General features: G+C 55.4%; 5 protein-coding genes across 5 annotated transcripts; 2 read left to right on the plus strand and 3 right to left on the minus strand.

Moving 5' to 3' along the window:
• Nucleotides 1-1,564: 1,564 nt before the first annotated feature.
• Nucleotides 1,565-1,999, minus strand: E0L32_009667 (uncharacterized protein; the record flags this gene model as incomplete). The annotated part of the gene is made up of 2 exons (XM_031144656.1): nt 1,565-1,814; nt 1,860-1,999. 2 exons carry the CDS (start codon nt 1,997-1,999, stop codon nt 1,565-1,567), a joined length of 390 nt encoding a protein of 129 aa, XP_030990560.1.
• A 772-nt stretch (nt 2,000-2,771) lies between these two features.
• Nucleotides 2,772-4,576, plus strand: E0L32_009668 (uncharacterized protein; the record flags this gene model as incomplete). The annotated part of the gene is made up of 2 exons (XM_031144657.1): nt 2,772-3,690; nt 3,747-4,576. The coding sequence occupies 2 exons, from the start codon at nt 2,772-2,774 to the stop codon at nt 4,574-4,576; spliced, it is 1,749 nt and encodes a 582-aa protein (XP_030990561.1).
• A 613-nt stretch (nt 4,577-5,189) lies between these two features.
• On the minus strand, nt 5,190-7,237 carry E0L32_009669 (uncharacterized protein; the record flags this gene model as incomplete). The annotated part of the gene is made up of 6 exons (XM_031144658.1): nt 5,190-5,266; nt 5,382-5,560; nt 5,629-6,666; nt 6,739-6,923; nt 6,982-7,038; nt 7,103-7,237. The coding sequence occupies 6 exons, from the start codon at nt 7,235-7,237 to the stop codon at nt 5,190-5,192; spliced, it is 1,671 nt and encodes a 556-aa protein (XP_030990562.1).
• Nucleotides 7,238-8,600: 1,363 nt separating this feature from the next.
• Nucleotides 8,601-9,377, plus strand: E0L32_009670 (uncharacterized protein; the record flags this gene model as incomplete). The annotated part of the gene is made up of 1 exon (XM_031144659.1): nt 8,601-9,377. One exon carries the CDS (start codon nt 8,601-8,603, stop codon nt 9,375-9,377), a length of 777 nt encoding a protein of 258 aa, XP_030990563.1.
• A 231-nt stretch (nt 9,378-9,608) lies between these two features.
• On the minus strand, nt 9,609-11,421 carry E0L32_009671 (uncharacterized protein; the record flags this gene model as incomplete). Its single annotated transcript, XM_031144660.1, has 5 exons — nt 9,609-9,633; nt 9,698-10,212; nt 10,280-10,661; nt 10,718-11,176; nt 11,270-11,421. 5 exons carry the CDS (start codon nt 11,419-11,421, stop codon nt 9,609-9,611), a joined length of 1,533 nt encoding a protein of 510 aa, XP_030990564.1.
• Between the last annotated feature and the right edge of the window lie 969 nt (nt 11,422-12,390).

The following is a 12,390-nucleotide window of genomic DNA, read 5'->3' on the forward strand; positions in this document are numbered from 1 at the left end:
GACAGAGAATGCAATTATTTTCATTCTTTCTACGAGACCGAGAGAGAGTCATACACGATGAGAATGAATTAGTTTGTGATGGCAGGCCAACGCTTCGAGTGGCTCGCGACGTGTTTCGAGTTGCCAGACTGATGTCCTCTGATTGGGCCAATTGTGGCGACATGACATACCTAGTGCTGGAGCATGTCTCGTGAAGCATGTATCTTCCAACAGTCCGTGGGCCAGGCCGACCGTCACGTCAGTGGAGAGATCTCGGCAGTTGCGTTGCAGAAAAATGGAACTCGATGCGGTGATTGTACGTATTGTCTACAATGACATACAAAAGGACCCCTGGGAGGGATGACGGCGACCACACAGGCTTGACAGGAGAGAAGACCTGCAACTTTCCTGGCGTGCAAAGGCATGAAGCATGAAACGATACCAGTTTCTGAACCACTTTTTGGATACCGTACCCACCAGATCAAGGGCAAAAGCTTGATCTATTTTTGCAAATCCGCTGGCCCAGAAACGGTTTGGACTGGCCACTAGGTCAACGCCACCTCGTTCACAGTGGGGAGATCCCCTTGGGCCTGGGAATTTGGAGCGGATCCGGAGTGATTTGGTGATCAGGATCATTGCTCCATCGGCGCCTCGGACGTCACTGACGCCGACCCCGAACATGTAGGTACAAGTCCAGTCCTACTCGGTCCCGGGCTTCCCTTACATAGTCCGTAGGTAGATTCTCATTTCGATAGACTTATCCAAAGTCAACCAGTGTCCAGAGATACGACGGACGGCAAGGTAGGCGTCGGTCGGTCTCGTGTCGGCGCAGAACCCGGGCGAGTAATCAGTCGAGAGGCTGGAGTGCAATCTCCTCTCTGGCCTATTCTGAAGTGTCAGATCCCTTGTGCTGGCAGCTCGGGTGAGATAGTCGAATGGTGCTTATGTCCGAGTTTATTCATCAATCAACTTAGGTACCTATCATGCTGGACACGCGCGAGACTGGGCGCAATCAAAGCAGGTCAACAGCTCAGTGTGGAAGGAACGGCGACTGATGGAGTATTGTGAGGCAGTGCAGCCAAGCTAGCGCGGCCCCCGTTCCAACTAATTTGCGGCCACAGTGCACAGTGGAATAATCAGCCACGCAACCACGTCGACTTGTCTTGGATTAGAGGCCCCGCCAGCCCACCAACTTACGAAGTAACCAGTACGGAGTACAGGCTCCCATTTGCTGGTGAGGAGGCATGGTCTGCGGGCTGGTACTATGTCTAAAATACACGGGCGAAACTCGCCTGCAGTTTTGGTGCTGCGAGGGGCTGTCTGCTGATTGTCCCCCCTTGAGATCGGCATACAGAGTACCTACCACCCAGTTGACGGAGCAGATATTCATGGGCGTTTGTACTTGTACTTGTATGTTCCTGTAGTTTTGTCTGGCGAGAGCGAATGCCACTGTGTCAAGCTCATACCGGTAGCACCGTTTCAACCGTACGCGTTGCAAACGGCCCTCAGGTCTCAACGGGCAACCATGCAACCCTCGATTGCCGAGGCGTCATCAGCATCCTCGCGTCGCCGTCGTCAGTCTTCATCAGCCTTCATCAGCCTTTGCCATAAAGAGATGGGGACCGTGCCGTAGATTTTCACAAAAGAAGGTCTTGGTCTTGGGGCGGTCAACCTCAGCCTGCAGCAGTGGCTTCAATCCTCGTCTCAATGCGGAAGTAGGCGTCGTCATCTCGACTGGCGGCAGTGTAAGACCAGGGTACGGGTTCAGGTTTGTTCGCAGCCTGTCATCACTAGAGCTGGCGCCGTCCGTGGCTGGCCCAGTGGGTGTAGCAGAGCTATGGATTCGTTGGCACTGGTTGGTGGGTTATGTGAAAGCATACACATCTGGTCTGTCGCTGTTTAAGAAGGACATGGCTCGCATGGGAAAGGGGACGCGACTATTGGGCTCCGATTTGTGGACTGTTCGGTGCGTTATGAGGCCGTGCCAGGCGAAGGCGAGAGCGAGAGCGACGTATTTCATGTAGGCAGGTACTTGATGGTGGGTACACTCTTCTTTCAGTCCGAGAGGTACAAGCAGATCTGGAGTCTACCCGCAAGTGGAAGGTCTCTTGCACAGCGATGGTGGGTGTACGTGGGTACTTAGCCTTAGAAAGGGGGGAGGGCAGTGAGGTGATGTACCTTTTATCTGACAAGCATGAGGGAAAAAGAGCTTACGCGTCCTTTCCCACTTCCCCCCCATGTCTCCTTGCCGAGCGGCCTCCCCCCTGCAGCTCGCTGTCCACGCCCGTTAGGCGGCCCCGGTGTGTCTGGCTGGGTAGCCCTAACAGCAGTACCACCGCCCCAAGACCAGCGGCGCCAAGACGGGGATACGCTGCCAACCCGCTTTCGTGCGATCTTGGGTCTTCTCTCTCCTCTCCTTCGGTTTCCACCCGGGCATTCCAGGCGTTCCAGGCATCCACCCCAATAACAACCATCTCTCTGCCCACTTCTTTTCTCATTCTACCGGACGAGACATACGAGCCCCCATGCCATTCATCCCCTTCACACATTATCTCTGACACGTTTCTTTCCACGAGCCCAGTTCCAGTTCTCTCCCGTTTCCAACCCTCTTCTTTTCACCATCTGCAAACATTCGCAACAGCAGAAGACCGCCCATTCTCATCGCAACGCCTCGTTACAATTGTCGTCGCTAGACCTGGTATATCCGCCACTTGCATTGTCGATTTGACGACAACGACGCCGTCTTCGCCCATTAGAGGCATTAAAGAAACATACAATCAAACGACACCACAATGTCCAACGACCAGACCGGCTCGCAGTCCGGTCTCATCGACCCCATCGACTCGATGATCGACTTCTCCGAGTACGACAACATCTCTTATCAGTCACCGGCTGTGTCCCCGGCTGCCAATAAGGGAGTCTTTACTCGACCGACGACCACGGCCACGACTTCCGCCTCATTGCTGTCAACAAGCCAGCCCCTCAACCCGCCGAGCCATCAATACGACCAGTACAAGCAACAGACTGGCATCGTCCCGGGCGCTCTGGCCAACACGTTCGCTGTGAACCAGAACAACGCGCAGATCACCGGCTACAGCAACTTCAACATCGATACTTATCTCGCCATGAACAACAACGATGACCTGTTCGACTTCAACACCGCTCCTTCGCAAAACTCTTTGAGCACGCCCGACATGGATATGGACTTTGAGTCGCCCACCAACGACCCCAATTTCTTCTTCGGTGAGACGGTCAACCCCAATGTCATCGGTGGTCAAGAGAACAACAGCCTGCCGTCCCCGCCTGTGATGCCTTCCCAGGCTGGACGAGTCTGGCCTGGTATGCACCAGCAAGCTGCCCTCGCCAAGGCCCAGGCCCAGCAGCGCCAGCAGCAACAGATCATCCAGCAGCAGCAGCAGAGGCAAAGCGCCCCCAAGCAGCAGCAACGTGGCAAGGCTGTGCAGCCGTCCGATCCTATTGTCGAGCAGAAGATCACCCAGCTTCTCAATTCTATGCGTGCTAAGCCTGCTTCGCCCGATGCATCGCAAACGTCTCCTTCCTTGAACATCACTCGCCCTAAGAAGGAAGAGGAGGATATGGATGAGGACGAGCGTCTCCTGGCTAGTGAAGAGGGCAAGAAGTTGAGCAGCAAAGAGCGCCGCCAGCTGCGGAACAAGGTTTCCGCCCGGGCTTTCCGATCCCGCAGAAAGGGTAAGTTGGATATCGAGAATTGTTATATCGTCAACGCATCACTAACGTCTCTGCAGAATACATTTCCCAGCTCGAGGCCGAGATCGCTGGCAAGGTCACTGAGAATGGTGACTTGCGGGCCCAGAACCGTGCTCTCCAGGAGGAGAACAAGCGCCTGTCGGACCTCACTCGCATGCTTCTCTCTTCGCCTTCTTTCTCTGACTTTTTGGAGCGCATGACGCCGAATGCGGGTCCAGTCCCCCAGCCTGCCCCTCAGACTGAGCAGAGGCAAGAGTCTAGGCAAATCCCCAAGGATGTGAACCCTTACGCCGGCCAGCAGCAAACACAGCACCAGATTGGTATGGCGATGATTCCAGAGCAGACCATGGATTTCTCCATGCTTAGCCTGGACGCCGACTCGGCTTTCTCTTTCCAGCCTCAGGTATACGCCGTTCTGGAGACGCCCGATATCTCGATTGATACTTCAGTCCTGTCTGGAAAGACCTCCAACTTCGTCGGCTCATGTTGCGACGAGGAGGAGAAGGTTGAGATGCCTGTCATAGAGCACCCCGTGGAGGACAAGAAGGCTATCGAAGTCGTTGCACCCACTATCGTTGACGATGAGTTCGAGAACGACCCGACTTTCGCTCTGTACCATGACGCCCCCAAGAGTGTCGCCGCATCTGTTGAGGAGCCCCGAGAGATCAACACCGACGCGTTCTCTAATGTGGATATCTTCGGTGGTCTCGAGCCTGAGAAGCTTCTTGCTCGCTACGACCTTGTTGACGCCACTGAAGAGACTGTCAAGGGGGCTGAGGCATCACTGGTCGTTGCCCGGGTAGAACGCATCGCTGCCAACCTGGACATAATAGCCACCAGGCTAGAGATGCTCAGCTTCGACTCATGACCACTTTGATCATTGAGTTCTTCCTTGTCTTTGTTGGCAGTACCAACCATTTGTGTACATGCGGTTTCATTCCACTCGAGGCACGGCGTTTTCGGTACATGGGTATAGCGGTCATTGGTCTTGCATCTGTTTGGATTTAAGGCTTTCTATTCTTAGGGCCAGTGTTGATCAAGTGACGAGTTGACGATGGTTGAAAATCGGGCGCATGGAAGTTGGCGAGATATTACGGCTGGCAGAACATTCTGCACCACATTCGCATTAGTCAATCAGTATTTATCCTAGTTAGAGCTTCGAAGGATGGGAGGCGATCACCCCTTTCTTCACATCTTGCAAGCGTGGGTCTTTTAGGACAGATCCCATCAATGAAAACAAACATTGTCAAACATAATTACATTTGTACTACTCGTGCCATTCTCGTGTCCTTTCAAAAAGGGTCTAGGTCTGGAGCCTGCCGATGCCTGTACATTTTCGGCGTGGTTGCCATTTTGAATGTACTACCGTTATCTGGCACGTAATTAAAACACAAAACATTGATTGAACTGGATGTAGTTCTGGGACCCAACCCAACCAGCCTTACCCATTCGTTTCGACGTGACAAGGCCCTGGTTAACGCTCAAGCTAGGGCCTTGAAGATCCAAAATCGACGGTGTACATCGTGCATAAGCTTGCGATTGAGCTTGCCAAAGATATCTACAGACCGATTACGCATTACACACGTTAGCAAAATCTGTTCAGCAGACCGCTCTCCTCTCTTTTGCAGGACCAGCTCAAGAGGACTCTCTGGGAATAGGAATAAGCAACTTACACATAGGAATGCAGGTTGCAAGAAGACAGAGAGAGACAATGCCGAAGGTACGGAAGACAGTGCCTGCTCCTTTCTGTCCAGCCCAGGTGTTGATGAAGGTGGAAAAGCCGTAGAACAGGAAGTTCTTGAGCATCATCTGGAGAACAAAGACCTCTGTCGACTGTTTGGGGAAGGAGTCACTAAGGGCGGGAAGTCAGTAGACCGGTTCTGACCAATATCGATTCGGTTCCATGGATAGCCAACTCACAGAATGTACAGGCCCGCCGACGTCGACGGGACCGAGATGGCAAAGCAGATTGCGCCGTGGCAGAACGCCCCGAGGTAGTACCCGTCCGGGCGCGGGTGTTCCACGTCCCACATGAACAGGAACCAGCCCAGGGCCGCGAAGACGACGCCGAGAATGTTGACGGGGATGCGGAACTCGGCCTCGAAGAGCCCGCCGTTGCGCTTGGCCAGCTGCCGCGCCGACCAGTCGCACATGGGGCCGGCCATGATGGCGCAGAGGCCGCCGACCAGGCCGCCCGTGTAGAAGTAGCCGTTGGCGGCGACGCCGAGGTTGTAGGGCGGCACGGACCAGATCTGGGAGGTGATGTAGGCGGTCACGACGTAGAGGGAGATGAGGACGCCCGAGACGAGCAGGATCCAGATGACGGCCGGGTTGGAGAGGTGGATGAAGATCTCGCTCAGCAGGTGGAGGATGTTCTTGGAGGTGTAGACCGTGCCCGAGTACGGGGCCAGGCTCTGCAGGTACGTCTTCCGGGGAGGGGCATCCCGCGGGTTCGCGGCCTCTGCATTCTGGTGCTGGCCCTCGTCCATCTCCACCGACTTCTCCTGGTCCTTTGAGACGCCTGCGAGGCTAGCTGCACGCCGCGCTATGGTGGAAGAGCGCAGGTATTGGGTCTCTGGCAGGAGGAACATGGTCGCCAGCAGGCCGGCGATGTCGAAGGGGAGGGACGCGGTGAACATGTACCGCCACCCCACGCGCTCGGTCATGACCGCTCCGATGATGGCCACCAGAGAGGCCATGCAAGCCAGCGTCGCCACCAGGATGGCGGTCCGCAGCCCTCGCTCGTGCAGGTAGAAGATGTCCCCCAGCGCGGCCAGCGACAGGCTCTCCCACGCCGTGACCCCCAGGCCCTGCACGATGCGGCCGGCGAGCAGCGTGTCGTACTTTGTCTGGTTCGACCCGACCATGCAGATGATGGTGCCGAGGGTGCCGGTGGCGCAGGCGAAGAGGAACTGCGGACGTTTGCCGTATTTCTGCGCTAGCACCGAGACGAACGGGCTGGTTGTGTGCGTTTTGGTGTCAGCGAGAAAAGGACTATAGAAACTGCATACCAACCGACTGACTACTCACCCTAGGGCCGCGACGATGAGCAACTGATAGCCAGACAAGACGGCAATCTTGGTCAGGGGGACGTTCAAGATGCCGGCCAGAGCAAATGTTGCGGGTGCCATTACCGGACCAGGTAAAGTTGCGAAGATGATGGTGTTGACGAACAAGACGAAGAATGCCGTCTCTTTCTTCCATCTTGGCCAGAGCTGGTAACGGATAGGTCAGCCACAATGGAGCGAAGACAAGGACTCGACCAATCCTTACCAGAGGGTCGTTAGGATCATCTTCGGAAGGCTGCGGAATCAGGATTGTCTCGACACCCTATACTCTCTGTCAATATACTTCAACCAGAGTCAGACCACTATAGACTATGAACAAAACGTACCCTATGCATCACGGTTTTGAGCTGGCTGGTATCAAGGTCGAGATCTTGGACAACGCTCGGTCGGTCGCCGCCGATGAGCATCTCCGTCCCCGCCAACCTCTCATGATGCGTCACGTCGATAATTCCCAACGGCATTGTGTGTCAATGGGAGTCAGAGACTTCCTTGCTTAGACCAATCTTTTGCTGGAGATACTAGTTCTGCAAAACTACGGTCCCCCCCAAAAGAGGCACGATCATCAGAAGAAAGTGCACAGGGTGGCATCTATTTGTAGATGCAGTGATGCCCTGTGTATTGTTTATATGCATCTACCACCGACACAATACCCCAGACTTCACCCCAGTCCTGCTACCCCAATCCAGTGCCGGCAAATTGATACCCTTTTCAACCAGGGGGAAATAATACCACCCCGCACGGCAATTACTCTGATTGACCTGGTTCAAGGAGGCGATCCCTGCCTTTCCGCGATCCGACAAAGGTTTGAGGCGAGGCCCGGTGACACGTACGTGCAGTGTTGTGACAGGGTGCTGTCATTGGGGCCCGGAGCCATGCTGCCGATGCAGATAGCCGGCTGCGACCACCCATTCGTCGCGGGGAGACAGCTTGCTAAAGCGGCGGCTGAACTCTGTGCGTTTGCCTTGATGCAGCAGATATCTAAAAAAGCGATATTATACCGACTTGACCGAGGGGGGTTGGGTAGAATCAAGCATTCTGCTGCCGAGATGGAGATAGGCCAGGCTCCATAGTGTGTTGTTGCACTCGCACTAGGGATCCCATTAGAGCTCGGCATCTTCGACAGTAGACGTGGTTGAACAGTGATCGATGATGAAGTGAGCCAGGAATATTGGATATCATACACGAACAAGGAGATTCGATGAAGTTTTGGGGATACTAATCGCGGTCTTTGTACCGAGCCGATGAGCTCAAGAAGAACAGCTCCGTTTAGTGGTCCATCCAGGCGTGATTGGCACATGAGCCCTCATCAGTAAAACAAGACGGAAGCCATGGAGAGAATCGATTTTCCTCGCAAGCCCGACCTTCCAGTCCTTGATCACCTCGAGATGGATGTTTTTGGTCTGAATCTATTGAATTGCCCAGTGTACTTACTTTCAGAACCTCACACGCCCTGACACGCGAAGATATGCCGACACGAGGTGCGACAAGGCGTCTTTGGGCCGCAACGCTCAATTTCCAAGCCATCCGCGTGAATTCCATCAGGTCACACAGCATCCCGAACACTTCTGTCTGCAATTGGAGGCATCTGACTTACGTGGCTGGCCACAGGGCAGCTGGCTGCCACCAACCAGGAAGTTGATGGGAGACTCGCCAAGTGGGGAAAAAAACAGATCATCTCTGCACTACTCAGCTCGGGTCGGGGTTCGTTCAGCTCAACCGAAGCAGCAATCTCGTCGACGAAAAGGCCACCCTCATCGTCTAATCCCCCCCGCCCCTCGGCGCAGGCTCGACCTCTCTTACCAGATCTGACAGCTGACTGCAAGCATGGGCAGCGTGTCCATCCGGGAGCACATCCGGTGGCTGCCGGACCCACCCTCGGAGCCCACCTCCACTCTCGTTCTCACCTCGCCAGAGAACCGCTTTGTCGACATCCGCGTCCTCCACAGCAGCCAGGACGGAGGGAACCCTCGGGGTAAAAATGCGAACCCTGCACAAACAACACGTGTGTTTGGACTAACCGGGACCTCTCCAGACCTCAGCGCGACGCACGGCCTGGACTGGGCCATCGCCGGCGCCTCGAGCTCCGTGCCCCTGCAAGGGTCTAGCGTCGCCGGCGCGAGGCACACCACCTGGTGGCACTGGGTGGACTCGCGCACCACGAGCCCCGAGACGGCCCACGACGAGGGCGACGTGTTCCCGCGGCCGGACGGCCGGGCCCTGGAGACGGGCCGCATGGTCAACCCGGCCACGGGGCTCGAGACCGCCTACGAGGAGGTCTGGCGCGACGAGCAGCCGGGCCCCGTGGGCGGCGACGCGGCGGCCCGGGTCGTCGTCCTGCAGGCCGAGGACGGCGCCCGGGGCCTGCGCGGCATGGTGGTCCGGCTCGGGCGGCTGTGCCAGGGCCTGCTGCGCGACGGGCCGGACGTGACGGTCGAGCGGTGGGCGTGGAGCCCCGAGATGGGCTGGGAGATGTCTGTCAAGATCGGCAAGGGCGCCCTGCCGTGCAGCGACGCGATCCAGAACGCCGAGGGCCTGGCCCTGGGCTACGAGATCCGGAGGAACGACCAGGTCTGGAAGGTTGTCGAGAGGAGCGACCACTGAGAAAAACAAAACGGACGGGAGCAACAAAAGTATCATGTCATGGGCAAATGGGTAATTAGACTTGGGAAATTCATCTATTTTTTATTTTTTTTGACTATTGGAACAAATTAGTATTGATTCTAAAATCTAGCTTTATTTTTTTTCTTTTTATTTCCAGTTATCTAGTTGTTGTTGTCTATGAAGGGACGACATTGACTCAAGCGAGATATCCCAAACCGCTGGCGGCCCTTCTCATTCTTCGTAAATGTTGCTGTTACTGTAAGATGATTGTCAGCGTCTGGAACTGCGACTTGGGGAGTGCGGTTGTCAAAGGAACTCACAATTCCTGGGCAAACTTATCCCTCCCTTCGGCGTCCTTGTTGACAAAGATGCTGACACTGCACTGGCCACACACAAAGGTTCCGTACCCGTCCTCGCCAATCTCGACCTCACGATCAGACCAGCCCAGGACGTCGGTCCATTTCTCGCCCTTGTGGATCTCACCCACGTGCATCCTCTTCTCTCCCGGCCCGGCGTTGCTGATCACTACAGCACAGCCAGAGGGCCGATCCCAGGTGCCGTACTTGACCCAGCCGAGGCACGTCTCGAAGTCAAAATAGTCCTTTTGCTCGCCGTAGGCGTACAGCTTGCGCGCCAGCATGATCTTCGGGAGTATCCCCCCACACGAGGGAGGGAAGGGGTGTTCGCCCTTGATGCCGTAGAGGTCGCCGTACCAAACGCACGGGTAGCCCTGGCCGCGGAGGAGGATGAGCGCGTAGGCCAGGGGCTTGAACCAGTCTGCGATGGGGGCCTCGAGGGCTTGGTAGGGCTGAGTGTCGTGGTTCATCACGAGCGTCTATCAAGAAGCATTAGTCTCCAAGCACCGCTTTCCCGGTGATAGGGGAAGATGATGAGGCACATACAACAGCGTTGATGGGCTCTGCCTGCACCAAGGTTCCGTCAAACACCTTTCGCATATCCGCACCATCCCCTTGGCTGATCTCGCTAAAGTTGTACACCAGCGGCGCGTCAAACAGGGAGAACTTCTTGCCCATCCTCTGGAGGTACTCCCTCATGTCATCGAGGCTGTCTTTCCAGAACTCGCCGACGAAGAACCAGCCCTGGCCGTATTGCTCGTCCAACTGGGTGATGAACTTGCGGAGGAAGTCCTCACTGTAGTGCTTCACGGCGTCAAAGCGGATACCTTGCAGTGGCACCGTCTCGGCCAGCCACTTCCCCCAGGCGAGAACGTCTTCTTCCACCTCTGGATGCGAGTAGTCCAGGTCCGAGCCCATGAGGTAGTCGCTGATTCGGATTAGCATCACGCAGGCAGAAGAAGTTAAGGAGCGGTGCTCGCTCACTAGTTCCCCTTTTCGTCATCCACATCCGGAACGTCGGCCCATCCCTGGGACTTCTCGCCCACTATCTTGTAGATGGCGCTCTTCCCATTCGCTGCGTTGAAGTCGACGCCCCCAAAGTGATACCAGTGGTACTTCATCTTGCTGTACTTGTCCCCGCGGCCGGGGAAGTCGAATCCCACCCAGGCATCGATCTCGTACTGGTCGCTCACGTTCTCGTTGCGGTTGTCCGGATTCACCTCGATGGCCTGGCACTTTTCCTTGTGGTCGGCGGCAAACTTGTGATTGAGTACCGCGTCCCAGTAGATGCCGACACCGGTCGCCTTTGCGGTCTGGCAGAGCTTGTCCAGCTCCTGCTTGTTCCCCCACTTAGTGGCAACAGAGCCTTTCTGGTCAAACTCTCCGAGATCATACAGATCGTAGATGTCATAGCCATTGCCCTCCTTGGAGGAACCCTTGCATCTTTAAGAGCAAAACACTCCGGTGTTAGTCTCTTTTGCCGTGCGAGAAGAAACCCCTCAACTCTTGAACTTGAAACAACTGGGACTCACTCACCCGGGAGGAACCCAAATATTGTCAATGCCCCATGCCTTGAGCTGAGGGACGTGTTTCTCCAGCCGCACCCAATGCTTTTGATCTGCAGGCACATACCACTCGAACCCCTGCATCATGGTCATATTTTCGGGCGTGGGCTTCTGTTCCTCCATGTTGGCGTTGATTTGCAAGGTCTTCCCCTAAGTATGACCGTCCAAAAAAGGAAGTTTATTGATTGTAGATGATAAAAGGAGAGGCAAGGAGGAGGAAGCACGCAAACCAAGAGGGAAGACGACCAAGACCTTTAATACATGTAAGCTAAAGAGAGTGACTAGCATTCTTTAAATAAGCTCAGGGCAGCCATCACCAAAAGGTGCGCCGTACGGGCGATGCCGACCACGTATGTAGCTCATTGGCAGGATCGCGAGCACGCCGTTGCATCTGAACAACACCCTCCCAGCCCAGACACACCATTCCTCACGTACCCGCTATCGGGCCTAAGCTAGCCTGGCTAGAGTTGCCTTGGATCCTGCAAGTTTCAGCAGCATGTGTATCTCTAGTCTGACGCCCAGTGGACATGGTGCGATAAGAAAGCGGGCGGATTGATGGAGCGTCTCGAGTCGAGATCCTGCTCGCTGTCCTGCTGCGAGCCAACTTATGACGTAGGTTGACATCAGGCATGGAGAGTACCAATCATCCAAAGAAGCCATTCTCTCTATCTCTCTGGGCATGCAGAGTCCAAGCCAGCTTGGAACGCAGATAATCCAAGGTATGGTAAGCAGCCTTAGTGCGCTATCTTTGACAGCGGCCGGCGCACGTTGTCGTCCGATCTGGAAGGTCTCAATTCTTTCGACGTTTGCCGTTGTGGCTGCACGTTCTGTGGAAGCCAAAAACGGTTGTGCCACTAAAAGATCCAGGAACGGGTCAGAACGGTGCGGGTGCCGATCATCGAATTCGACGTTGCCCAGGCGCATCAACCATTCAGCACGCGGAACACACCGCATGGCTGGTTCCCATGCAGGCCATTGATCTGGTTCTGGTTTTGCGATCACGGAGGCGATATTGCTCAAACGCTCAAACTGTCAAAACCTTTGGGCGCGGGCCTGCCCCCGGAGCTCATGACGTCAAAGGCCAGAACCCAC

The sequence above is a fragment of the Thyridium curvatum genome (genome assembly GCF_004353045.1).
Source record: "Thyridium curvatum strain D216 chromosome Unknown NODE_72_length_212992_cov_80.570197, whole genome shotgun sequence".
Taxonomy (NCBI): domain Eukaryota; kingdom Fungi; phylum Ascomycota; class Sordariomycetes; order Thyridiales; family Thyridiaceae; genus Thyridium; species Thyridium curvatum.